Source organism: Venustampulla echinocandica, assembly GCF_003357145.1.
Source record: "Venustampulla echinocandica strain BP 5553 chromosome Unknown scaffold_7, whole genome shotgun sequence".
NCBI lineage: Eukaryota > Fungi > Ascomycota > Leotiomycetes > Helotiales > Pleuroascaceae > Venustampulla > Venustampulla echinocandica.
Genome location: NW_022474212.1, coordinates 985518 through 1011568, shown reverse-complemented (window position 1 = coordinate 1011568; position 26051 = coordinate 985518). Strand labels below are relative to the sequence as shown.

At 48.9% G+C, this 26051-nt stretch overlaps 7 protein-coding genes across 7 annotated transcripts; 4 read left to right on the top strand and 3 right to left on the bottom strand.

Annotated features, from left to right (window-relative positions):
* Window positions 1–1076: 1076 nt before the first annotated feature.
* On the top strand, window positions 1077–2363 carry BP5553_08264 (Uncharacterized protein; the record flags this gene model as incomplete). The annotated part of the gene is made up of 2 exons (XM_032016887.1): window positions 1077–1289; window positions 1371–2363. The coding sequence occupies 2 exons, from the start codon at window positions 1077–1079 to the stop codon at window positions 2361–2363; spliced, it is 1206 nt and encodes a 401-aa protein (XP_031867178.1).
* A 1291-nt stretch (window positions 2364–3654) lies between these two features.
* Window positions 3655–6680, top strand: BP5553_08263 (putative trehalose-6-phosphate phosphatase; the record flags this gene model as incomplete). The annotated part of the gene is made up of 3 exons (XM_032016886.1): window positions 3655–4074; window positions 4142–6095; window positions 6151–6680. The coding sequence occupies 3 exons, from the start codon at window positions 3655–3657 to the stop codon at window positions 6678–6680; spliced, it is 2904 nt and encodes a 967-aa protein (XP_031867177.1).
* Window positions 6681–8427: 1747 nt separating this feature from the next.
* Window positions 8428–9276, bottom strand: BP5553_08262 (Uncharacterized protein; the record flags this gene model as incomplete). The annotated part of the gene is made up of 1 exon (XM_032016885.1): window positions 8428–9276. One exon carries the CDS (start codon window positions 9274–9276, stop codon window positions 8428–8430), a length of 849 nt encoding a protein of 282 aa, XP_031867176.1.
* Window positions 9277–10568: 1292 nt separating this feature from the next.
* BP5553_08261 (uncharacterized protein) lies at window positions 10569–12476 on the top strand (the record flags this gene model as incomplete). The annotated part of the gene is made up of 2 exons (XM_032016884.1): window positions 10569–10657; window positions 10712–12476. 2 exons carry the CDS (start codon window positions 10569–10571, stop codon window positions 12474–12476), a joined length of 1854 nt encoding a protein of 617 aa, XP_031867175.1.
* Window positions 12477–17215: 4739 nt separating this feature from the next.
* On the top strand, window positions 17216–19297 carry BP5553_08260 (uncharacterized protein; the record flags this gene model as incomplete). The annotated part of the gene is made up of 3 exons (XM_032016883.1): window positions 17216–18004; window positions 18141–18271; window positions 18394–19297. The coding sequence occupies 3 exons, from the start codon at window positions 17216–17218 to the stop codon at window positions 19295–19297; spliced, it is 1824 nt and encodes a 607-aa protein (XP_031867174.1).
* A 1515-nt stretch (window positions 19298–20812) lies between these two features.
* Window positions 20813–22154, bottom strand: BP5553_08259 (Protein kinase-like (PK-like); the record flags this gene model as incomplete). The annotated part of the gene is made up of 2 exons (XM_032016882.1): window positions 20813–21910; window positions 21978–22154. 2 exons carry the CDS (start codon window positions 22152–22154, stop codon window positions 20813–20815), a joined length of 1275 nt encoding a protein of 424 aa, XP_031867173.1.
* A 2346-nt stretch (window positions 22155–24500) lies between these two features.
* Window positions 24501–26035, bottom strand: BP5553_08258 (uncharacterized protein; the record flags this gene model as incomplete). Its single annotated transcript, XM_032016881.1, has 4 exons — window positions 24501–25049; window positions 25109–25515; window positions 25910–25951; window positions 26008–26035. 4 exons carry the CDS (start codon window positions 26033–26035, stop codon window positions 24501–24503), a joined length of 1026 nt encoding a protein of 341 aa, XP_031867172.1.
* Window positions 26036–26051: the final 16 nt, after the last annotated feature.

The following is a 26051-nucleotide window of genomic DNA, read 5'->3' as shown; positions in this document are numbered from 1 at the left end:
GGTGGGACTGGAAATATTAACAGCATATGGGCATCAGAGGATTAATTTGGGAAATGGGCGGAATGGGGAGGTAGGTTGGGATATTGTTTCTTGATAAAATAGGGCGAAATTTTAACACGGAAAAGGTAAAGGCTTCGCGGTTGAAGGCTATGGACGGAAGATGGAGCGTTTTTGACTAATTATATACTGGATGAAGTGCTATTCGGGTTGCGGGTGAGATCGACATTACTCTCACTATTATCACGAACGTTCAGTATACTGATATTTTTGGTTGGCGTTAGTAATGTTAACGTTACGTTTAAAAACAGGGATCTTGCCTCTATATACCCTTCTAACACATTCTTCTCTGGAATCTTGCTGGTGACTATAGCCTTGAGAAAGTATGGAATCTCAAGCCTATGGCTACCCATGCATTTAGTCGTGTGATTGAGGCATTAAATCTAGACGTCTAGTCTCTTAAATTTTGGATAGATTTTAAGATCCATCAACAAGATTACAATAGTATCCCACCTAAATCAACCGGGAGCTATACATATAGAAAGAAAAAGTTAACCCATATAAGTTGAGATAGGGGAGAGGATTGACCCACGTGACATATGCTCCTCTACACATAACCTAGCAGGCAGGGGACAAAAATGTTAACACTTAGATAATATTTAATTTATTAATAAGTAACTGGATAATTACTTATGAAACACGATCATAATGGTCTCCAAATAACTGTCAGGAGAGGATGCCATGCACGAGTGCCAAGACCCTGGGAAGCTTGGAAAGCTTGGACAGGAGATCGGCGTCATTGACGTCAAGATGTAGGATTTACATCAACTGTGAATCACTATCCAAGGGTCGAGTGGTTTTTTGCTATGCAATACTGTCGATGACAATGTGCGTTTGCCAAATGAGTGGAGGGAGGCGACAGCCAAAGGTATGTATATTAAGGTACTCTGTATGGCACTGTCTTTTTACTCAACTTCCGCGCATCTTTCTATGAATTCTTCGCATCTCCATCTCCCATTAGACTCTACTACATATACTATTAACTCCAATTGACGGATCGCCGCAAATTTAACACTATCATGGGCATTTTCTCTCGTCGTCCGCGAGATGGCGCTGTAGCCCCTGATAGACATGCGACTGCCGCCTCCCATCAGAAGACCAGTCATCATGATCATTCAACCAGAGCTCCACTTAACCTCGATTATAGTCGGCGACCAACTTTTGGACATTGGATTAGGGGCACTTGGCTGGATGTCGTCTCGATGGCAGTTATGGGAGCAATCGGCCTCGGCGTATGTCTATTCCCCTTAACCTTGGCCAGCGATATCAAATCCATCAATGTTGCCACAGTTTCTAACATAGCGGGTTATTAGGTCTATATGGCTCACCCTGCCCCGACTCGATCCTTCGCCGTCACCTTCCAAGACGGGGAAGTTGTCTATCCTGACTTTGCCTATCCCATGCGCAAGAACATCATCCCCATCTACGCAGCTGCCCTTCTCGCTTCTCTCGTCCCGATTTTCATCATTCTCTGCATGCAGGTCCGAGTCCGGTCGTTCTGGGATGCCAACAATGCTATCATCGGTCTCCTTTACTCTCTAATCTCAGCCGCCGTCTTCCAAGTTTTCTTGAAGTGGCTCATTGGGGGTCTTCGCCCTCATTTCTTGGCTGTTTGCAAGCCCAACATTGACTTAGCGGAGGTTGGAACCGGCTACCAGCAGATCATGTATGACCGAAGTATATGCACAGGTGACGGGGACGAGATTGATGATTCTCTGGAATCATTCCCTTCGGGACACTCCACTGCCGCATTCGCGGGCTTCGTCTTCCTCTATCTTTACCTCAACGCCAAGCTGAAGACCTTCTCTAATCACCACCCGGCAATGTGGAAATTGATCGCAACATACGCTCCCATTCTTGGTGCCACCCTAATCGCTAGCTCCCTCACCATCGATGAGTATCACAACTGGTACGATTGTCTTGCTGGCGCTATCATTGGCACCGTGTTCGCGTTCAGCTCTTATCGAATGGTGTATGCATCGGTTTGGGACTTCCGCTTCAACCACATCCCGCTGAACCGCACCGAGCCATTCACCTACGGCATTGGCCAAGGTACACTTGCCAACGCTGTCTTCACACGAAAAGCTGGATGGGGAGTCGATGAGGGTGGCTTTGGAGGCGCTCCTTTCGATGCTTCTGGCTTGGCCGGTGAAATAGGGAATGGCCACGGATTTGCTAGCCCTCATCATAATGGAACTGCAACTGGTGGTATAATCCCAAATGGTAATCATCGCCATGGACATCATCCCACCTCAAGCATCGGCCGCCGGCCTGTTGGTGCCACGGACGCCACCCACATGGTCTAAAAATCTGCGGTCTGAGATCTTCAATGGGAGTATAGAATGAGAATGAATTCGGGAGGAGCATGATATTGCTATGAAATGAGAAACAAATTTATGAGTAAGGGCTGTATGATACCACCACTATACGAATGGCCGAGGCATTAGGTCTCAAGGCAAGGCAAGCAGACGACATTGTTCAGAAACGGTCAAGAACTAGTTGATCAATCGCACTTTTAACATTATAACTTCATAATTATGGAGTGTGAAAGCTATAGGAATTGGAACTCGGAACAGAAATTCAAATACGACTGTGAACATTATTGCGAGGAACGAAGGGGGCTCAAAATCTGCAGCATAACTTCATCTAGAGCTGCGCTGGCAGAGCACGCATTGCAGTGGGGGGCTTGGGCGACAGGAGTGGCTTCAACGCCCAATTTAACAACAACCCTTACATAGCAGCTTGTGGTACCAATCATCATCATCCCCAAGCCATGTACTTTGGGAAGTGCCGATATTAAATTGGCAAAGCATCCGCAATAGCTTCACACCACGTCATGCCATGGCGGTGGTGGCGATGACGACAGCGCGGGGGCTTAAGCGCGGGGATGTACTTAATTGAATTCTGATGGATGGGTTTGGGGATTGTTATTGATAAGAAATGAGAGACTTGGAGAGGATGTCGCTATGTGCTTGTTGGCTGGACCCTCTGTTCCAGTTGTCCTCCTACAGTGTACCTCTGTATGTGTATACTTTAGTAGAGGTGTAGTCTATCGGTACTTTGTTCGTTGTACTTTGTACTTTGTACTTTATCCTGGATTGTATCTGGAGTATTTCAGGGCGGTGAACCATGCGAACCGTGCGGGCAGAAGCTAAACAAGAAACAAACCGCATCTGGAGATTACGTCAGGCACGGGTTGGCTTTTTTGCCAGGTCTTGGCTCTACTCGAGTAATGGACGGGATCAGACTTGTCGTATCCAACCTCAACAGCCTCCCCCGATCTATAAGGGTCCTCTTCTACAAATTCTTCCACAAATCCCAAGAAACTCCCCATCACCAATTCTACACCCGTTATCTTTTCCACGCGACAACTACAGTGCTATACTCTCTGCTTCAGTCCAACAGCGCTGCATCCAGTGGTCTAGACCACCCCGCGCTCGGCCGTGCCCCCACTACAACCTGCTCATACTAAATCTACCAAGTATCTCAGTACACCTCGCAGATACACCCAACTTATGTCTTTCGCGCCGTGATCAATTCGATTCATTGATTCCTAACAGCTGCAGTCCTTACATATTACTTACACCTGCCCTCACAATGCCTCAACAATCCTCCAGAGAAGGTGTCCATTTCGCTGGGTCGCAGCAAACACGACCTGCGGTACAAGACCGCGAGGAGTCCCTCCACCCAGGCCATCGCCAATCTGATACGGAAGCCGTCACTCCTTGGATGGAGGCCGGCGAGTCTTCTCTCGGCGGCGATGCAGTCGAATGCTATTTTACCCCCGACATCCACAATCCACGGCGATCGGTCGCGGAAACCCCACGCGATGCCGCTTCCGGCGCGAAATCGAATAGCGATATCTTGCAGCGGATGACAAGAGGTTTGCAAACACCAGATTCTTCCTTAGAGACGGACCCGAGGGCAGCGAATCCGTCATTAGAACTTAGCGGAGGTCTCATCTCAGCAACCTTCGCTCTTCCAGACTCCCCACAGTTCAGAAAGGGTCAAGACTGGGTAAGTTTTTGTACATCTGGTCTGGTTCTTGCATTATATCACAGCTAATCCAAAATCCAATTGCTAGACTCTGATCCCCCGTCGTGGCACATCCGCGTTATTCGACTCGTTCAATTATCTCTCGTCAGACAAGACGCCATGGAATCATACTCTAGTCGGATGGACGGGAGAGATATTCCCCGCCGACAACCTGACACCACCAGACACCCCACCTACAACGACTACCGCATCTAAAGTACCTCCTCTTAACAAAGACTCCGCTCCAATCCCGGTCGACGCGTTTGCAAAACCTACAGAATCGCAGCACTCTGAGGGATTGTGGGTAAGCAAAGAGGACCAGGAGAGGTTGGAGTGGCAGCTATCTCATCAATCGAAAAGCAAAACCGTTCCCGTCTGGCTCTCGGATGACCCGCCTGAGAGTGTGACTGACGGCAGCATACTCTTGAAGGACCAATCGCGATGGAGACGGTTTGCCGAGACTGAGCTCTATACACTCTTCCATTATAAGCAGCACGAGCCTACCAATGGCCAAGCTGAGCGAGCCTCATGGGCAGATTACTACCGAATGAACCAGAAATTTGCAGACAAGATCATGGAAATTTACAAGCCAGGCGACATCGTTATGATCCACGATTACCACCTACTACTCCTTCCAAGTATGCTCCGGCAACGGGTTCCGCATATGTACATCTCGTTCTTCCTACATATTCCATTTCCAAGCAGCGAGTTTCTACTATGTTTGCCCCGGAGAAAGGATGTGTTAGAGGGCATCCTGGGCGCAAATTTGGTCGGATTTCAATCTTACAGCTATCTCCGTCACTTCGTTTCTTGTTGCACTAGGATCCTCGATTTCCCCTCGGATACCGCAGGTGTAGATGCATATGGAACCAAGGTGAGCGTAGGCGTCTTTCCAATCGGAATAGATGCCCCGGCTATCGAGAAACTAGCCTTTGACGATCCCGTCATCGACGACCAGGTTGTTGCTTTGAGGAAGTTATATGAGGGCAAAAAGATTATAGTTGGCCGGGACCGTCTTGATAGCGTTCGAGGTGTTGCTCAAAAGTTGATGGCTTTTGAGAGATTCCTGGACCGTTATCCGGAGTGGAGAGAAAAGGTGGTCCTGATTCAGGTCACCAGCCCTACTAGTATTGAGGAGAAAAAGGAGGACTCTAATAAGACCAACGTCGCCAACCAGATTGCCGAGCTCGTGGCTAAAATCAACGGTGTCTATGGCTCCCTGGGATTTTCCCCTGTCCAGCACTATCCCCAATATCTTTCACAGGAAGAATATTTAGCGCTTCTCCGGGTGGCAGATATTGGCCTTATTACGAGTGTTCGTGATGGCATGAATACCACCAGTCTCGAATATGTGGTATGTCAACGCGATGGTCATGGCCCACTCATCTTGTCCGAGTTTTCAGGAACGGCAGGCAGCTTGAAGGATGCCATACATATAAATCCCTGGGATGTAACAGATGTTGCTGCCCAAATTGAACGTGCATTGACAATGAGTGATGATATGAAGGCTGCAATGCACCAGAGCCTTTATCACCACGTAACGACGAGAAATGTCCAGGCGTGGGAAAACGGGTTCCTTAAGCGGCTACTTGTCGTTCTGGGTGCTCGGGCTGCCGTCGCCGCTACGCCGTTGTTGGATAAAGCAGCGCTCATCAAACACTACAGAGCAGCCAAGAAACGACTCTTTATGTTTGATTATGATGGAACTCTTACTCCAATCGTGAAGGAGCCGTCTGCTGCCGTCCCTTCCGAAAGAGTCATCCGTACTCTGAAGGCACTTGCGTCTGATCACCGAAATTCTGTCTGGATTATCAGCGGCCGAGACCAAGAATTCCTCGACCGATACCTCGGCCATATCTCCGAGCTGGGATTTAGTGCTGAGCATGGCAGTTTCATGCGGCACCCAGAGCAGCAAGAATGGGAGAACCTGGCAGAGAAGTTTGATATGAGTTGGCAGAAAGAGGTTATGGACGTGTTCCAGCATTATACCGAAATAACCCCAGGTCAGTACCTGCACGCCCTTCATACTCTGTTGACAACATAGCTAACACCCAGTAGGCTCATTCATCGAACGAAAACGCTGCGCTCTGACATGGCACTACCGGGCGGCAGACGCCGAATTAGGGCCCCACCAGGCGCGCGAATGCCAAAAGGAACTTGATAACACAGTCGCCAAAAAATGGGACGTCGAAGTCATGACCGGCAAAGCCAATCTAGAAGTCCGCCCTACCTTCATCAACAAAGGCGAAATAGCAAAACGTCTCGTCGCCTCCTATGGTAAAATTGTTGGTGAACTACCAGAATTCACACTCTGCTTGGGAGACGATTTCACCGACGAGGACATGTTCCGCGCCCTCAGTGGGTGTCACCTCCCAGCCGAGAACGTATTTACTGTTACGGTGGGAGCGAGTTCGAAGATGACCCTTGCGAAATACCACCTTCTGGAGCCGGCGGATGTCGTTAACACCATTGCGCTGTTGAATGGCGGGGATACTAATATCGCGGATCTGGGACCGCTAGGGGTGGTAGAGGGGAAGATTCCAAGTGAGATGCCCGGTGGTGTGAAGATCGCACCAGAAAAACCTTGAACGGGTTTGGTTTGTTAAGGGTAGACAGAGTTTGACATGTGCCTGTTGGTTAATACATGATATGATAGAAATTTCGAGCGCGGAGGTCCTCGTTAAAAAGGCGTGGATGGACAAATACACGGCATCGGCGAAATAGATCAGACTATAATAGTCAGACTTAATTTTACATTGCATTAATTACAAGCAAGCTGGATGGGATGCGAGTGACTTGAGCTCAACCAAATCAACCTGTATCTAGGTATTCCCTCCGTGTGCAGCGTGTGAGACGCTGCACACGATCTACTCCCTTATCGTGCCCCTCCATCCCCGTTATCAGTAAATACCCCTCTCTCTAATAAATCCCACACAAGGCAAATCACCAACCAGTCCCTAGTAAGCCATCAGTGATCTACGTAGTACCGAGTACGTAAGCTCCTACCTGGTCCTGCAGCCAGGGGATTCACGAGCGAATGAGAAATCTTGGTAAATCGCCCTTTGAATTTGCGATGTGCAACAAAAAAGGTACACGATACACGAATGCGGGGAAACACGTGCAAGAATACTTCATCTCATCAGGCTTCGCATCTCATAATGTTATAAGAGTTACAGAGTGTATAAGGGAATAGGTAAAAATGGATTCTGGTTCACTCGCTCTCCCAGGATTACATAAGTAAGTTTGCGCCACACTCTCCATATGGAGTAGCGCAGAGCAGAATAAACCGGCTTTGCCGACATAGTAATCTATCCACTAACAACAGCCTTGGAACTGGTACGAAAACCCGGTTTTGTTTTCAACATGCGATGTGCAACAAAACCTATAAAGATATGCGAAACCCGGTTTGAGCACTCGAAAACCTGCGGATGTGCGGAAGTAGAAGGTACCTAGGTACATAGCTAGGTAGGTTATAGGTCTAGGCCTTCGAAAGTAATGGAAGTTGCCGGCGGCTTGGGCTCTAGAAAAAGCCATTCGAAAGACGGATGGTTCAAGATGTAATTGAAACTTGGCTGTGAGTACGAGGGCAGTAATGGAGTACGACTACGACATAGCCTTACATAGTACCTTTTGCAAGGTAACACATCGTACTTGGGTATCTATGCTTATGTTTCATCTCCTATCTTTACTACGCTGGACACACCTGGTGTAGGTGTACTGACTCGGACCTTTAGCTGGCCTATGGTTGGATCGTCTCCTCCGTAAGTGGAATTCCCACCACCAAGGCTGTGGCCTCTAAGAATAAATTATAAATAGCCTTACTTTGATTATCAAGTGGCACTTGCGAGTCATGACCAAATAGAACGTAGAGGAAGAAGCGAGCTAGTAGGAATTTGGGCGTGGTGGGCATGCCCAACATGCTCGGTGGACGTGGGAATGCCTCAAGGTATCTGCGACGTGCAACAAAACTTTAGAAGTTCAGCACGTGATCTACCATAAACTTAGGTACGTAAACAGTAGACAATAGACTGTAAATAAGAAGTCCCTCAACTTCTAATATGTTGTAGTGAGTTTTAACAGTTGCTGCTCTGTCAATCACACAATTCTGCGCGCCTTTTGGTTGACAACAGCATTCAACCTGTGGAAGGATAATAACCAGTGAAGATCCGACTCACTATATCAGAAACCCCCCCGATCATGTAAGTTCCCATACATTGCTAGCTCGTAAATAGCATGTGGACAAAGTATGAGGATGTGCCAGGTGCCAGCAGCCTGCACACTGGCATGAAGCAGCTGAGGATGTTGCATGTTTTACGGAGTCAAATATTCTATTCCCTACCTATTGAAAGGAAACCTCGTCCTGAGATTCTCCATCTCTGTCTCATTCAATGCAAGTATGAACTCCCGGTCCTTCGATTCCTCATCACTCAGACATCCCTCATCACGGCAGTCGCCACATACCGCTCGCACCCCTAGAGCCATACTCCGCTCCAAATATGCTGGCCAATCCATTGCATAGTACCCATTAGTGGCTAAGTTTTCTCGCCCCTGAATTATTCCGAGCGTACGCAGAAAGTGTAATTTATCACCCAAGCCCGTCTCCTTAACCCCTCGCTTCAGGTGCCAGGGAAACTCACGATTCGCACCCCATTCAAACTCAACATTTCGCAGCCCGGTAGCTTCCTTGGCCAAAATGGGGAAAAGTTGCAGCCACGGATGGAGATCAGACAGCCAATGCACCCAGATATATATGGACTTCACGAACTGGATGTTCACAGGACCGACCCGCACGATAAATCGAAACATATATTCTGCCCCACCGATCTTGAATACGTTGTCCGAGTAGAGTATCGGATTCGCTTCGTGGTAGATTTGCTTGCACGTTCGTAGTATGCCTGGTTCCATCGTTCTATATTCCGGAGATTGATCCATGTCGAGGATGATGCGCTTTTGATGAGTGTTTCCAACCGCCCATGAAGGGTTCTGTGCCGGGTCGTATCGGCTCACGAGAAGGAGGTCATAAATCTGAAGTCGAATCTCAAGAGGCAGGCTAAGGAAGCTAACGTTATTGTTTGCTTTGACATTGTTGGTAGCAGGAGTGATAACCAGTCGATCGAGACGACGCGGACTAGGTGCTTGGTGAGAGGTAGAAGGTCCGCTATTGGAGATATCAGATGGTGGCATTGCTGATTATCTAGCTTCTTGATAGGATTCTGACGCAGCTCGATGTTAGCAATAGCCACGATGAGAATGATGGCATGTAGATTGAAGATTGAAAATGTATTGCACAAACTACACCGCGACCTTGCTAGTCATCAAGAATGACTGCTTAAGGTACCTAGTGCTGACTGCGCCTTGTGTCAGATCCCGAGTCCTCAGGCAGAAGTTCGCTTTTGACGTATGTATGACATGTATAATATATCACGTGTCGGCGGCATGTTTCCGATTTTGAGGCTCGCGATGACGAAACTATCACGGGTAGAAAAAGAGAGAACTAAAACAATTGAAACGGTACTGGATCACCGGAGGAAATTACATAGGCGTTAAGGCACCTATGTCAATGCCGGAGGATGGCCCAGACTTTGGTCCAGGCAGCTGGAAATGCGTATGCTGTAGCCGCAGAAGCAGCCCAAGGAGAAACGGAAAGGGTATTGGACATGTTGGGCGTCAAGGTCGCGCTTGCGGGCCTCTTTGTATCTGCATCCGCGCGTCTGGGGCGTTCTTTAAGATTAAATAAGCACTCCATCAGCCCTTTGTTTCGTCTCATCCAATCAACCCGATTGCCAGCCCGGCTCTCCCGCAACGTCTCGGTAGCCAATCAATGCCTCTATTGCGCCCCTTGTCGCGATACACTCAAACATCGTCTCTCCACCGGCAATGTCGTTGTTTCGCCTCGCGACTACCAAAGAACCATTGACTGGTCTGGACAGTGCCGTATTGCCCAACTCCCCTTGACTCTTTACTTTCACCATGTCTTTCGCTGGTGTTTCGTCGCGTCAGCCGCCGCGATGCGACACTGAGGATAAAGAATGGCCCAGGCAAAGGTAGTCGGTGGCAAGCCACAGCCTATTGTTCGGCCGTGGGATGGCGGCCTTCTTGCAGCCACTCATCTGCAGTGCAAAACAGACAGATGGTACAAGATACCTTCATTCCCTCCACCGTCGGAGAGGCTCCGTTATTCATTCAAGTCTTGACCTTCTCTCATTATTGTGTTTCGGCGTCTTTCTCTCATCTGTCCTACATATCCAGTTCTCTGTCTTTTCCTTCTATTGATAACAACTTTATTCCCTCATTGTTTCCTCCACAAACTGAGCAGACTATCCTGGCTTTTGGTCCACTCGGTTTCTTGGCTCGAATCTTCGACCCCATTCATTTATTTTACTTTACCACCTTAGACAAATATTGACGCAAATCACCCCCTTTTTTTTTACCAATCATCAACACATCAATTCAATTCAGCAGAAGGCTCCACAAAAATGAAGCCCATCCAATTCATCTCCACTGCCCTTTTCCTTGCAGCCCTCACTGCGGCTGGCCCGCTACGGCGTGATGGCTCTGGCAGATAGTAAGAACCCCCCAGCCCAACTCCAATATATGATACATGCTAACGAAAAGGCAGCCTCCCAAGAGATGTGCCATTCTCCAATTCCACTATTCAGGTTCAGAAAGACGCTGGGGGCATCACTGCGATAACGCCAGTAAATACCCACTCGACTTCCGCTACGCCGTCCACCAGCATACCAGAGCCAACATCGGACTCGGATAGCACGACGTCTAGCTCGCAATCTCAAACTTCGACAAAGTCGCCGTCACCCATAACTGTTATCCCCCCAGCATTTTTGAACTCCACTACAACAGCGGACTCTCAAGGCCCAGCTACCACCACAGAGAGTGCTACCTTGAGTACTACCTCGAGTGCAGCTACAGAAAGCCCAGTAGCTTCCCAAGCTATTCCTGGACTCGACAGTACCACTTCACCACTCACTACCGCCAGGGGAACGACGACATCGGATTCAGGTCCCCTAGTGGCATCCAATTCTCCAAGCACTTCACCATCATCTAGTCTAGGGTTATCTTCCACTGTCGCTTCAGTTGCGGAGCCTTCGCCGCAGGTCGGCAGTTCCTCCTTTTCATCAACATCGTCAAGCTCTATACCCAGATTCACACTTAGTAATACGGACGAGATCCCTACATTAACGGGCACACCTAGCGCAGCAGTCACAGTGTCAACCTCTACCAGCAATACGGACGAGATCCCTACATCAACGGACACATCCAGCGCAGCAGTCACTGTGCCAACCGCTACCGAAGAGCAATCCTCGCAGACTTCTCCGTCAGGAAAGTCGACCACATCCATTACGGTATTCTTCACGCCCCCTGTATCAACAGCGGCAACAGCGAAGCCACCATCCCCGGATTCATCAGCCGCACCATCTTCACGTTCACAGCAGGTGACATCCAATCCACCAGCCAGCATCTCCGATGTCCCCACCATGATCCCAACCACCATCCCGGTCCCAACGTCGAGCCTCTCTCCTACAGACCGCAGCAAAAACCTCGCCGAAGCAGAAGGCTACAACAACTTATTTTCCGGCTTGAATTTCTCTTCCCCTTGCACACCCGGACAAATCGCTTGCATAGACGGAAGTGTAGGGAAGTGCAACTCTGCTGGTAGCTTCGTAATAACCGTCTGTGGGGAAGGCGAACAATGCTTCGCCTTGCCGATGACCAGCACGCGGGGCGTTTACGTGGGTTGCGATAACAGTGATAAAGCCAAGAGTATCTTGGCTGGGGACGCTACTCCGAGTACAACGGCTCAGGTTGGGAATACATCTCCTACACCGTCAGCAGTCGCAGCTACCTCCGCAGTTCCAGTTCCAGAATCTCCGGTCGAGGGTCAAACGACTGTTGTTCTCAGCACGAGGAAACCAAGCGCTACTGCTTCTCAAGCCGTACCTCTATCCGTCACTCCCCTCGCGACATCTAATGCCCCCAAGCCCGCATCACAGTCGCCCGAAGCTGCCCCATCACCAGCTCCATCACCAGCTGCGGCCGAGCCACCCTCAGCCGTGACTGTTCCAACTGGCAGCCCTGCACCATTACAACAGCCAGCACCAACACAACAGCCAGCACCAGCACAACAGCCAGAAGCCACACAACAACCAGCCCCAGGGTCAGAAAAGACCTCCACGATCCTCCCCTCTGGCGCAGCAACCCAACAAGCTACGGTAACCGTCACGTTGCGCATCACCGAAACACTCCCAGCCTCCACCGTAACTGTCAAAGAAACGGTGACAGTACCCGCTGGACCAGCTTCAGTGCCACAAAGTATTGTGATTATCCCTGTGCCGCACAATACCAAAGTTGCCGAGCCAGGGAACTAAAAGTTCAGATTCGCTGGGAGTTTTTGGGTGTATATAAAAGTTCTAAGGGAGGGGCAATAGGAATTGAGTGGATAGACAGTGATTTCGCGTTGAATTTGTCCCTGCATGAAGCTAGTTAGAATTTTCCTTTCGGTGGATGGGTTGTGGTATTAATTGATACGGAGGCGGAACCAGTTTATAACATGTTCCTTTTAATAGATAATATATTTTCCCAACTAGCTTGCCTTATGTTTGGGGTTTTAGCTAAGTACACCCAGTGCCCAGTTAGGATAAACCTCGCTACAATCATTTCTCTCTTTCAATTACCTACCAATTAAACCTACTACGCGCCTTGGGGGGGTTTATTCTCCAGTACGATGTACATCAAACTTCTCCATTCTACATATTGCCGTACGCATCAAGATCAATTCCCCACAAACGTGCTATACTTCTAGCACCGCAACCAAAGGTCTCTGAGTTTGTCTTCCTAGCCTAAGAATTTGACCTGGGACAACAACAGCGGCTATCGGGTATCGCATATCCCTCTTAAGTGTAATATAGAGCAAATCTAGCTCGTTCTCAACGCACCATGCTATATATATATAAGTAGACAGGGTTATGGATTCCTCGTTTTTATCTCACCTCATGCACCAGCATTTCTTACTATCCAAACTACCCCTACGAATATTATACAAGTAATCCCTAAGACCATCGTGTCCCCCGTTGCTGTCCTAGTGAGAAATTTCCATCTCTCGTTTACGAGGAACCCATACATGACATATCCCAACATCTTCAAAATGTACACGTAGTATTCAAATGCCGCGGACTCGTTTGAATGTCAGTTAGTAGGGCATTCTGAGAATGTAAAGTTAAGAATGCTGTTTAATTAGGAGCTCCTTTATAGTAAATTATATTTATTTTATGGGTCTTCATCTCAAATTAGATAAGAGGCTTTGGGCAGCGGAGAGTGGCGAACAAATTGTACCGTTGGGTTGGGTTATCTTTCATATAAGCAAAATATCCTCCAGAAAAAGCGAGAATTGAAGAGTAGTATCCTGTAGTTACATCTAGGTAATACCTTTTAATTTGTGTGTCTCACCTTAATAGTAACAGGAGTAATTCGCAAAGTTTCACCCTTCTCAATATAAAATTTGTTAGTGATAGGCTCCTATATCTTCAATTCTAGGCAGTATTTATTTCTTTTGGGACATTGAAGGGGAGTCTGCAAGTTGGAGGGAATACTGTCATGGCATGGTTGGAGAAAGGTGATATTTGTGAAATAGGAAAGGGATATAAAGTGAGAGGGATAGAGTGGTGAAATGACTCGGGTTGCTGAAAGGGGAGTTATTGTGTATATATTTCCTCTGATCTTATATTTAACTTTGTGGACGGAATGGGCAGATTTCTGTCCTAATTTAAGACATGTACTGTATAGTAAAAACAAAGTGGAATAGATAGTATCTGAATCACCTTCATCTCACACCTCATTAAAAAATCAAGGTAGCCAAGATATAGGAGTTTTCACCCACTAGACCTTTTCCTCACTGCAGCAGCCCATCACACGAAGCGAGGAAATCCCGCCCGTCGCACGCGACATGCAACAAAAAAACGAAACCTTGTCCCATTACAAAGTGCGATGTGCGACAAAAAAAAAAGCCACAAAACCCATTTCGATCTCTCAAAAAAGGAAATTATCTACAGTGCGACATGCAACAAAATGATCTTCGTTTTCAACTAAACAAGGAACGGGGCGATGTGCCATGAAAATTGCGATTTCCAGAAAATCTTGCCCCCCTATCTTGCCCCTTTTAAGTGCGATGTGCAACAGGTCTCCTTTTCTGTTTTCTGTTTGCCCCCTTTTTGACGTAGAACTCGATGTATCAATTAGAGTCGCCATGATTATACTATAGATGAGGAGGATCTTTTTATTATTAGGAAGAAATAAAAGATAGAGAGTTAAGTGCTAAGGATTATTGTTTCTATATTTTAAAGGGTATCCTTTTAGGTATTGTTAACAGAGAACATGGTATACTAGTATCTGCACAGAACAAACGAGGTTTTCCATACTCCATACAGCGAGCAAACGAAAAATGAAGAGGTTATTTACCCGACCAGAATGCCTTACAATCGACGGTTACAGGCTTACGCAGCCTTGTTGTCAAAGCGCATGCAGATGATGATCAAGATGCCGCGGCGCGACTTAACATTAACCCTTGCCTTTCATACACTGAAACCCAGTTATCATTATTAATAATCCATAAGAAGCAAAGAGTCTGCAGCCCCTCAATAATTCGTATTGTACCTCGATCTATTCGTATTTGATTGTTCGTCCACTGTCTGTGCCACACGTGAAGGAGCCATGCAAATTTCCCAATTTACACGCCGTTACGTGGCGGCCAGCCAGCAACGTATTCGCACTGTGTGGTCGACCATTGGCCAGTCCTGGCAAACTCGCACTCACCTGCCTAGCTGTGAATCTGATGAATGATGAATCTCGACAACAACCTGGTGAACATCAGACACACATGTTTCGCCAAGACGGATGGTTTTTTTTGCATAACTTGGACCTTTCATGGTGTTGCTTGTGCATTGGTCTCCCATTATTGTGCATTGAGCGCTTCTGGAATTCCAAACCCAGCAAAAACCTCACCTGTCGTGTGCGAGAAATGCGTTGTCCTTCCTCGAGCACAGGACGTCGCATTTCGGGCCACGCAACACCAGAACTCTTTTACTCCCGCTGTGTCAAGAGCCAGAGATCAAAACCCAATGCTAAGGAGTCGTCGAGGGCATACAGTCCTACGGAGTGGGTGTAATTGGATGTAGGAAGATCCTCATTAATGATTAATGAGATCTTGCTTGGCACTTGGGAGGTGGAAACATCGCTTGGACTGCTGGACTGCACGTCCCCGTCAGTCTCCCTATCACCTATCACGAATGAATACTCCGGACTCGTAGAGTCGTCGTAGAGCCTAGTTCCAGGGAGCATCTGCCTAGAACTTAGTTAGGTTAAGCCCTTAAGGTAGGCTCCCTCTCTCTAAACAAACCTTCGTAATGGACATGTACATGTACCGGTAGGTACTTTATATAGATACCTGTACGTACAGTAGTTCGTGGGATTTCTTACTGTGCTGAGTGTACTATGTACTGCCACATTCCCGACGCCGAGTTCCCGGTTTAGCGCCCTCACCAGCTGGAATCCTCTTTGACTCGAGTATTATTACGCGTTGTGCTACCTTGTCATCACCTTAATAAATCCTCCCCCCCAGCCACACCGCCCACCTGGCAGCGTGACGTGTGACACCTGATGACCCAAGGAATCGAGGATCCCCTCCAAGGCTCCAATCTTAGGTTCTTATCAGAGATTGCAGCTCCACGGGTAGCGAGGAGAGCGGATGATTATGTACACTGGATGCAACTCTTACAGTACCCCCCTTTCTTACCTAGGTAGATATGCCGGTACATACTTCTGACAGCTCACCTCCAACGCAAAGCACGTAGTTGTCCTACCTAGGTATGCAGGGAGCGGCACCTGCTTATCAGCACAGTTCTGCAAGTACCTTACACTTTCTCCGAAGCAGACAGGTGACAAAGTTATATCTCTCTACCTCGGACCAAGGCTCTCCCCTTTTATTTCAAGCGACCCGCTTTAGCATCGAGAATTTTCCGTTTCCTGTTGCTCCACATTAAATTTCATGTTTTTTTTCCCCTTTGCAACGGTTGCCGTTCGTTCCCTCATGGGATATCTGCCAAGCTAAACAATCTTATTATACAACCCGGCTCGGAGATTGTGCGACTCGGACGCCGCGACAAACGCAGAGTCGGCTGGACTGTCGCTCCGCTGCGCTGCGCTTTCTTATGTCGCTGCTATCAGGTGCTGTCTATGGCCCTACTGCTCCTGCTACTGCTCCTGCTACTGCTACTGCTTAGTGAGCCTGACTCCGTGCTCCGGACGAATGTGATCGTGGATGACTCCCGACTTCTAGATCGTGGGCGCACTGGGGGGCCGTGGCAGCCACAGTGACGGTGGGCTTCGGATCGCCCGGAGTTTGCGATGATTTCAACCCGGGGACGTGGACAGCAGTTGGTGGTGCGATTGTGCGAATGTGCGAGGGCAGGCATTTGTCAGACCGTCAGACAGGCTGGTGGCTGCGGGGAAATCGGATGACGCGGAGGATGCAGAGGAGCTGTCTGATCGTGTGCTTGTCCCAGGTAGCTCTTTGGTGTTGGTGTTTGGATTTCTACTGTTGTGTATAACTTTTTACATGTACCTTGAGATCCAGATCATCCCCAAGGAGGGCTTCTTCGTACGCGTACACGTACTCGTACTCGCACGGTACGAGTACGCATAATTACACAGGCGCAAAGTGCGAATCACTGCCGCAGGGCTCGGAGCTTGGCAGCGGAGCGGACAATAGCAGTGAACAGCGGCGGACGGCGGAAGTACCTACGTGCTTGAGCATCTGCAGACTTAAAGAGGTAGGGAGTATAATAATAAGCTTCAAGTTACTGGCTCCTGGCTCCTGAGTGGATGAACCGCCGCCCTTTAGCATTCCCTTTTATTTTTAAATACCCAAAACGAGAGAACTCCTACGTACTAAGTGCTGCTCCTCCCCTGTCCGCGCCCCGTCGCACGTATAAAATCCCGCCGTCCGCGATCCCGTTGAAATACGTCCCATCGCGCCAAGGCCTGCTAGCCGCTTCGGGGGGCCGTCCTGGACGCGCGCCACCGTCACCGACTCCGTCATCGCTGCTCATTGGCCATGGGCGGCTGCCGCCCGCTGGGCCTGCTTGCTAAGCTGCAAACGCCCAGGGAGCAGGGCCCGCCTATACTCCGTAGCGAAACTGGCAGCAGAGATCCCAGCAGCCCCCCAGCAGTGGCTTTGCACCCGAACGGGGCTCCTGGACTCCTGCTAAAGCCCGAGCATCCGCTTCCGCTTGGGTTCCTAGTACAGAGCAGCAGAGTGGTAGTAGTACGTACAGGCTTCATAGTACTTCCACTGCCACTCTCACTTCCACTTCCACATCCGCTTTCACAACACCATCGACAACTATCTACACCACCGAGTAACCTCGCCATACTCGCCCGCCCTCTCACGCCCTCTCCTCCACCTCCCCCTCCCCCCGACCCTCTCGATCTCGTCCTCCGCACCGTGCGCCCTCTCCTTCCAGCGCCCCTCGAAACCACCTACTCGCTCGTCGCCACCGCTGCTTCGAAGTACTATCACCGCCATTTCCAGTACCCCTCCCCCACGGCTTTATGTACAAACCATAGCGTAACCTCCCAGCCGCCTCCTGCTCTTCCTCCAAAGCCTCAAAGCCTCGCCCGTCCCACCGGGTACGGTGGAAGCGCCCCTCGAAGCCGCGTTGTCCGCAATACGCCCCTCTGCGGCCATGTCAGAACCTCACACCTACTATCCGGCGACCATGGGCTCCCAGACTTTCACCAAGGCGAAGCTGCCCTTCTCCTTCCCCTCGATACCGAATCCCATACCTCGAAGGTACCGCCGCCGGCTGCGCTCCAAGTTTCGATCCTCGCAATCGCCCGCGTCGTCGATTAGTTCCCTGGAAACATCGTTTAACCCAAGAGGGACAATTCTGGCTTTGAGGTCGCACAGATGGTCGTACTATGACGGGCAATACCTGCTATTGATTATTCTGGCCATCTTCTCGCTCTCCATCAGCCAGGCGCCAGGGCCGATGATGAAGACGGGCGCGGCTTCGTTGCTCATGCTGGCACTTCTCATGCCCATCACCAGACAATTCTTCCTCCCCGTCCTTCCAGTCCTCACCTGGTTGGTCTTTTTCTTCAATGCTCGGTAGGCCATTCCCCCCCTTAATTGCTGCGAGAGAATCGAAGCATAGAATTCTGTAGGAGCATGATCCGCCACTCTAGAATTATATTTTGCGCCAAAGGACTACGTACTGACTTTTTAAATAGATTTATTCCTGCCGAGTACCGTCCGCATATCTGGGTGAAGGTCCTACCTGCACTCGAAAACATATTTTACGGGGCCAATTTGAGCAATATCCTCGCCGCTCATCAATACGTAACATTGGACATCCTTGCATGGTTGCCATATGGGATTTTGCATTATGGCGGCCCGGTCGTGTGGGCGATTTTAATGTTCCTCTTTGGGCCCCCAGGAACCCTCCCGGTCTATGCGCGATCATTTGGATACCTAAGCATCACTGGTGTCATGATTCAGTTGCTCTTCCCATGCTCGGCTCCATGGTATGAGAACCTGTACGGTCTTGCAGCTGCAAATTACTCCATCGAAGGATCAGCAGCTGGCCTGTCGCGTATTGACAAGTTATTCGGAATTGACCTTTACACGTCAAATTTCAAAGCATCACCATTGGTGTTCGGAGCGTTTCCCTCCCTGCACTCTGGAATGACAGTTCTGGAAGCGCTCTTCATGAGCCATTGCTTCCCCAAGCTGCGACCATTACTCATTGGATACACCATGTGGATGTGGTGGGCAACCATGTACCTATCTCACCATTATGCGGTGGATTTGGTTGGGGGCGCTTTCATTGCGGCAATCACCTTTTATATGGCCAAATCGAGTTTCCTGCCGCGAATTCAAATGGACAAGACCTTCCGCTGGGATTATGATTACGTGGAAGTTGGGGATGCCCCGAGCGTAGGCGATTACGAATATGGTCTAACTGTTCTGGACACCGATTTCCACACTGGCAGCAGCGATGAGTGGACCGCCGGATCGTCGTCCTCATTCTCCTCAGGCTCACGCAGTCCCATCGATGATGGCCAGTCTTGGGAGGGCGAGACCCTCGCATCCCAAGTGTCAGACAGTGAACTTAACGAAGTCATCGTTCGGTGACCCAACTGAACACTCACGACTCCTATCTCCCGCATTTTCCTCAGCACGATCCCCTGTTGAGATTTTGCAGACCTTGATGATTTACGGCATATTCATGGCACGGCGTTGCGCATATGAGCGGATATGAGCTTCTTGATTCGGACTTCACATTTGTACCGTCACCCACCTCTGGACTCTCGAACACACATCTTGAACCGCCCTGTATATATATCACCTTTCACCACTCACCTTTCGAGACGTCCACCGGGCTGGGATTGGGGATCTTTTGCACCCCCTGAATTACAACTTTATAATGAATAATTGCGCCACGGCCGCATTTCGATCCGTTCACGACCGAAACGAATGCCTAAGTGGCATTTCACTTCTTCAACAACCTTCACTTCTCCCCTTGTTCTCAGGGCCCCAGGGCCAGAGAACAAGCCTTTTTTATCCACTTTGTTGGAGTTTTACATAAATACCACAACCACGATCGCTAGACGTGCATAGATACAGACGGGCGGCCACCAAAGACGGGCATGTAGCATGTACGAATATTTGACTTTTCGGGACTTTCGCTAAATATAGACTATTGATAACTGGAATCCAAGGGGGGAACCCTAGGAGGGGCACCTTTATTTTCGGATTGGGGGGTTTGGGGCATTGCATGGTTTGCACACGGTGGGGAGAGCATGGCCGCGGGGCTTTAATTCACATGTGTGCAGGATGGAAAGGAATGAAATATGAACTCGTCTTGTCTGTTCTGTCTTGTCTGTCGTTATAAATGGAGACATGATGGATGGATGGACGCGTTTGCGGTGAAGGAATCCTGATCCTTGGTGTGGAGAGCGGAAAGGGATGGTGGAGGAGTAATGCACCGAATATATAATAAGGCGAGGAGAGAAAATAAGAAAACCACGCAGTTCAAAAGAAAAGAAAAGTTTTATTGTTAAGAAAATCGTGATATGTGTGCAATATATGTGTGGCTTCAACTGGCTCGCTACGTCTACCCTCAACCGCCCCCCCCCCCTTTTTCCCCTTTCGCTTTAAGCGGGGGGGTTACACGAACAAAGTCGTAGGTACCTTACACTTACCTATGCACAAGACCCAGCTCAAAAACGAAAACACACACAATTCAAACACCATAAGTTCCTCTTAGTTTATTTATCATCTCGTTGTGTTTTCGAGTTGCGTTCTTTTAATCAACTCCCCCTTTTCCTTTTTTAATTGACGTGGTAAGCAAAACAGATATATAGAATCGGTACGCATACGTACCTACCTACCTTTTACCTAGATGATGGATGACCTACGTACGTAACGCGCTGCTAGAAAAAACGTATATCTAATCCAGCAGATATAAATATAAATAAAAAAACCCTTTTAACCCCCTTTGCTTGAGCTCGCCTGGTTCCATATCTTGTAGCCCCCTTTGTAGCTATTCATTCATTCCTCTTGTAGTATTGGTGTTTCCTGATCTTGAAATTCCTTTTTCCATCTTATAACGAAAACATTCAACTTCCCAAGTTAAATATTCATTCACTACCGGCCTGGAATCTTCGCCTGTCCGGCACTCCAAAGTCCCTTGGTAGTCTCCGCAACCTTTCTCGTCTGTGCCTCGATCTGCGCATCTGTCTGGCCCTGTCCAGAGCCCCTCTCGAAGACGCCTCTTCCGCCATCATACGCTCCCTGTCCAAGCTGCCCCATCCCTTCGACATCCACGTCCATATCGCTCACGCCCGAATCGTTTTTGGACGTATACTGCTCGGCTGGCAGATGTTCCGCTCCTTGCGTTGGATCCGCCGACTTCGCGCCATCCATCATACTCCCGCTGTGCTGGCCCTCGCGCAGCTTATTGATAGCGCGCACGGTGTCGATGGCAGCATGGAGGGTTCTGCGGGCGTTGAAGTTCTTCTTCACTATCGGCAGCAAATCAGAGCCTTTCCCAGCTTTCCCATCCTGGGAATCGGCCGGGATGCCGACGACGAAGGGGTGTGATAGCGCTTCGTAGGCTGTCATCCGTTTCGTGGGGTCGATGGTTAGACAGCGTTTTATGAAATCGCGCGCCTGGAGGGAGACGCCGCGCCAGTACTCGATAGGCGTGAAGGAGTAGTCTGCTACTAGGATGGCTTGCATTTCCTCGAGGTTGGAATCCCGATCGAAAGGCGTGTAGCCGCATAGCAGGAAGTAGGTTATCACGCCGATGGCCCAGATATCCACTGGTTTCCCGTGGCCGGTTTTCTTGAATATTTCGGGGGCCATGTAGCCCGGTGTGCCGCATGTGGTGGTTAGGACGTGGAATTGCTCCTCGTCCATGATGCGGCTGAGACCGAAGTCAGCTATTAGAAGGTCGGCGTTGTCTTCTGGGGTGCGAAAGAGGAGATTCTCGGGCTTTAGGTCCCGGTGTACGATGCCATGGTCATGGAGGTATGCCACCGCCGAGAGCGTGGCTCTGATCAGGTCTGCGGCGTCGGATTCATAGTAGGAGCCTTTACGACAGATGCGGTCGAATAGCTCGCCGCCGAGGGCGAGATCCGTTACGAGATAGAGGTTGTTGAGGGTTTCGAAGTAGTCGACTAGAGTGAGGATGTTCTGGTGGCCCACAGATACGCGCTTGAGAACGGCGATTTCATTGCGCACCTATAAATCCAGATCGCGGTTCAGTATGAATCTCCGTATGGTACGGGTACGATGGGACTCAATGTACCATATGTTCTCGCCCGGCCATCAACCTCTTGTTGATCACCTTGGCGGCATAATACCGCCCCGTGTCGATATGGACACATTCCTTCACCACCGAGTACGACCCGGCGCCCAGTGTCTTCCCCGTCTTGTACCGACATGCCTGCACCTGCGGCCTACCGTCTTGTGGATTTGAACTCATGGCTGTTTCTAGTTGGTTTCACGGCCTTCGAATGGACTTCTCAGCGCGAGCCAGCGGACTGGAATATCGGTGGGAGCGAAAGATGGATGGGGACCGCGATAAAGGAGGGGCTCTCTTTGCTACTTGTTGAAGGATTCGATTTTTCGAGGTCGAGGAAGTAGGATCTGTTCATGCAGCAGGGTGTCTGGAATGTCAGCGCATTTCAGCCGCTCCCCGTGAAGGATCCAGTTGATATGCTTCTGGTGCAGACGGACCGATGTTTATTGGTCGGGGAACGGAGGGACCCGTGGGGTCCAGAATAGAGGGGAGAAAGCTGGGACGATGGGGGACGGTCAAGGCCGCGATAGGCGAGTCTTGGCTTTGTGGCTTCAATTACTACGAGGTTACTATAAGGTAAGGTAGTATAGTATTAGTACAAAGTAGAGTACCTATAAGTAGCTCTCTTGGTAAAGTGGACAAGGAAAGCTTCTTATGTCTACGAAAATGTATGCGGGTTGTCGAGAGGAACCTCTGCACTGCAAGATACTTTAAGAGGAGCCAACCCGTAAAACCAAAGAAGCATCATAGTTAAATTTTTACTTTTATAAAACCTGTTTACCCTGGGCGTTCCTATCACCTAGTATGTAACGGTCAACTTGGGCCCCCTTTTCCGTTGGTGTTCCATCCATCATCAGCTCCATATGTAGTCGGGGGATATCATATGGCGGCCACTCTAAAGATATGAGCAAGGTAGATATAGTCCGACGAAGGTTGTGATTTGAAAATGTAAGTGACAGTAAGGCACTCACTAGCTTGCGTGCAGTCTCCAGGAAGCTTGATTGATTTTAGGTTATAACCCCGGCTGTCCCCGAGAATACATGGCGGAATTTTTTGGGGGAACTTCAGATGGGCTACTAGTCTATTAAAATTGGCTAGTAAAGCCCCTAATAGGGCTTTGTGCTCCGGTTTTGTTCTTTTTTGACTGCTGCCGAGTATGTATATAGAACTATCACCCGACCTATTCTCTTCTGAGGAAGAGTCCGCCCTACTGCAAGGTAGTCTTCGACTTACACATGACGTTAAAAGGAATAATCAATCAATCAATCAACCAATCTAGGCGACCGGTGCTTCCGCTACGTATTTCTTATTTTTTTACTCTGGCATTTCGAACGTTTTGATGACTCCATAACCCCACGACTCCTCGAGTCCGGGAGATATTGCTAGATTAAGGAGGGGACTCTCTCTCTCGCTTAGCCCGCGACCGCTCACTTTATAAAAGAACCAAAACAAAAGAACAACGCGAAAAGAGAATCGTAAAATATAAATTTAATCCATTAAAATAGCAAAAGAGTTCGGCCCCGTCGTTATAGGGCCTACTTCTCTTGTCGAATAGATCCGATTCGTGTTTGTTTCGTTTTTTTTGGTCGTTTTCAACATCCCCCTTTTTTGGGGCCTGTGCCTACGTACCCTAAATCCCTGTCGGCCTCGTAAGTACAATTCGTCCTGAACCACCCAACCAAGTGGCCGCCCTTGTACCCCTCAAAAACCAAAAATGCTTATTTGGTATTATATAGAGGGTGTTTGGGAGTTATAGCCAGGCAATTTGGCACCGCCCTACCTAGAGCGGGTGGAAATAGGGGCGAAGACCGCTTTAACATGCGGATGAGCTGAAGGCAACCACCGTCATCTCAACCCTCTAGATATTGAGTCTATCTAGGGATGCTTTGCGCTATATTGCTTTAGTAGTATCTCGACGACATCTTCATACATGCGGACCCCTTTCGCGAATGGAAGCTTGTGTTGCCGTAACAGATGGCATCAGGCTAGAAAGGTGGGCATACGCTTCTTGGGCCCCTTTTGGCGCTTATTTGGAGTTCATTGCAAGATCAAGCAATATATTTCCGCCAATAGCTACGGGACTTGAGGTAGAAACTGGACGTGGTTGACTAGGGTACTGAGGAGAAGGGCGAGATTAAGAGGCTCAAAACTACTATCAAGTATGAAGGTTTAGGGGAGGATTCTAAAAGGCCCAAGTTGATAAGTTGAGATATACCCCTAGAAAGATATAATTTGCACCATCGGAGTACTACTCATCATAGAGATATAAATATAGGCATGATCACATTTACACCCACACAAAAGATCCTCTACCATGCTGGAACATCTGCTGTTAAATTCAAGGTGAATATTAAAAGATTTTGCAGCTACGCTTGTAGTATAGAATAGGGCAAGTGTTTTCGACTGCTAGTGACAGCTGGCGCCGGGAAATTGTACTAGAAGAAGCTGCTGAAACAGAACTGACGTCTTCAAATAGGATTGGCGGGGCAAAATAAGCATAAATTTTAAAGTATATTAGGGGGCCATTCGTTATAACACATTATTATTCTTCCTCCTCCGTGGCCTGGCGGCATCGGTATCGCCTTTTATCACTACTGGAACATCCGTTCCCTTTTCATCATCTTCAGCTCCGATGACCCAAGTATTCAAAACCTCCTTGACGTCTTTGACGCCCTTTGCATTAGCCTTTGCCTCTGCCACTCTCCTGATGTAGCCAGAATAAACCACAACCTCAGCAACACCGACCAGTAGACTGCCTCCCATACTCAAGGCCAATCGAGTTGGTGTACTCCACCAACGGGCCACAACCCATATGGCTCCAGCACAAGCTACAATACTAACTAGCACGTTCAATATCAAAGCCATCTGTCGGTCTACATCCGCATATGTAACGTCATCATCATCCAGATCTGAGGTACTGATATGGTGGTAGCTTGAGGAGAAGGCGCGAGCGGCGGAGGCGGCAGGGAATCGTTGGGCAAAGGTCTCCATAGGTGAAATCGGGTTGGTCATTCTTTCGTATGCTCGTAGTTCCTCTTCACGGCGAAGGCGGGTCATGAGAGCTTTGTATTCAGATGTCTAAGTAGATGGTGGTTAGTGTGTTGTGGGCAAAGGAGTCTGTTGGCAGGGCCACTCACAGGCTCGGGTTTTGACGGAGGGGGAGGCACATAGACCCTCGCCCCTCGCAGCAGTACATCTAGGCTGCTTGGGGATAAATTATATGCCTTCAGTTGTTTCGATAGATCTATAACCTGGCCATGGGATATTGGATTGCCAACTTTTGGATTCTCAAGAGATGCCTCTGCTTGTCCTGTAGTAGTTGCGCCACCTTTTATTCTGTCTTCTTGAGGACATTTGTTACTCTGCAATTGCTCTTGTGTCTCTGCGACTGGCGACTGCGCGACAATGTTTGAATGATTGATGTGCTTCTCGTCCGCTGTCTTGAGGCTGGTTCCTTCCGCTACTCCTGCTCCGTCGTTGAACGGCTCGACTTCCACGTCAGGGTGTGCATTCTGAGCATTCTGAATATTCTGCAGGGCCTCCACTAGGGAGTTGGTCATAGTTAGTAGCACCATATTGTATTTGTTGGGACCATCTCAGGATATGAGAATAAAACGAGGATCCCAAATTAACATATTTTAGGTTGCAACAACCTTGAGTTCCGGGACCTGGCTGCGTCAGCGTGCCTGTAGGTAGGGGTGGTCGGGGCCTAGGTTGTTCCATTCCGTGCAGTAAGCTTAGAGGTTGAGCCGATTCTCGCCGAAAAATCTAGCTGAGAGTTCACTCCGTGCGCTTCAATATTTCTTCTTTCGGTTGTTCGTATTCATACAGCTTGGATTTCTTGTCGCTCAGTCCAATTGAAGTCAATTGCAGTTTTGTCTCTTGAAATAAGGAACTTGGGATGAAAATCCATCCAGGCAGAGCTTCGTCGCTCTTACATAGCTCCTCGGCCTCGACATTTCTAGCATATCCCGGGTGCTCTAGATGTCAATTAGCTGCCCAACGGGCCTTCCAACACCCCCCAACATTTACATACCATCATCCTGCGCGAAGGAGACAGTCATCATGGGCGCAAGCTGT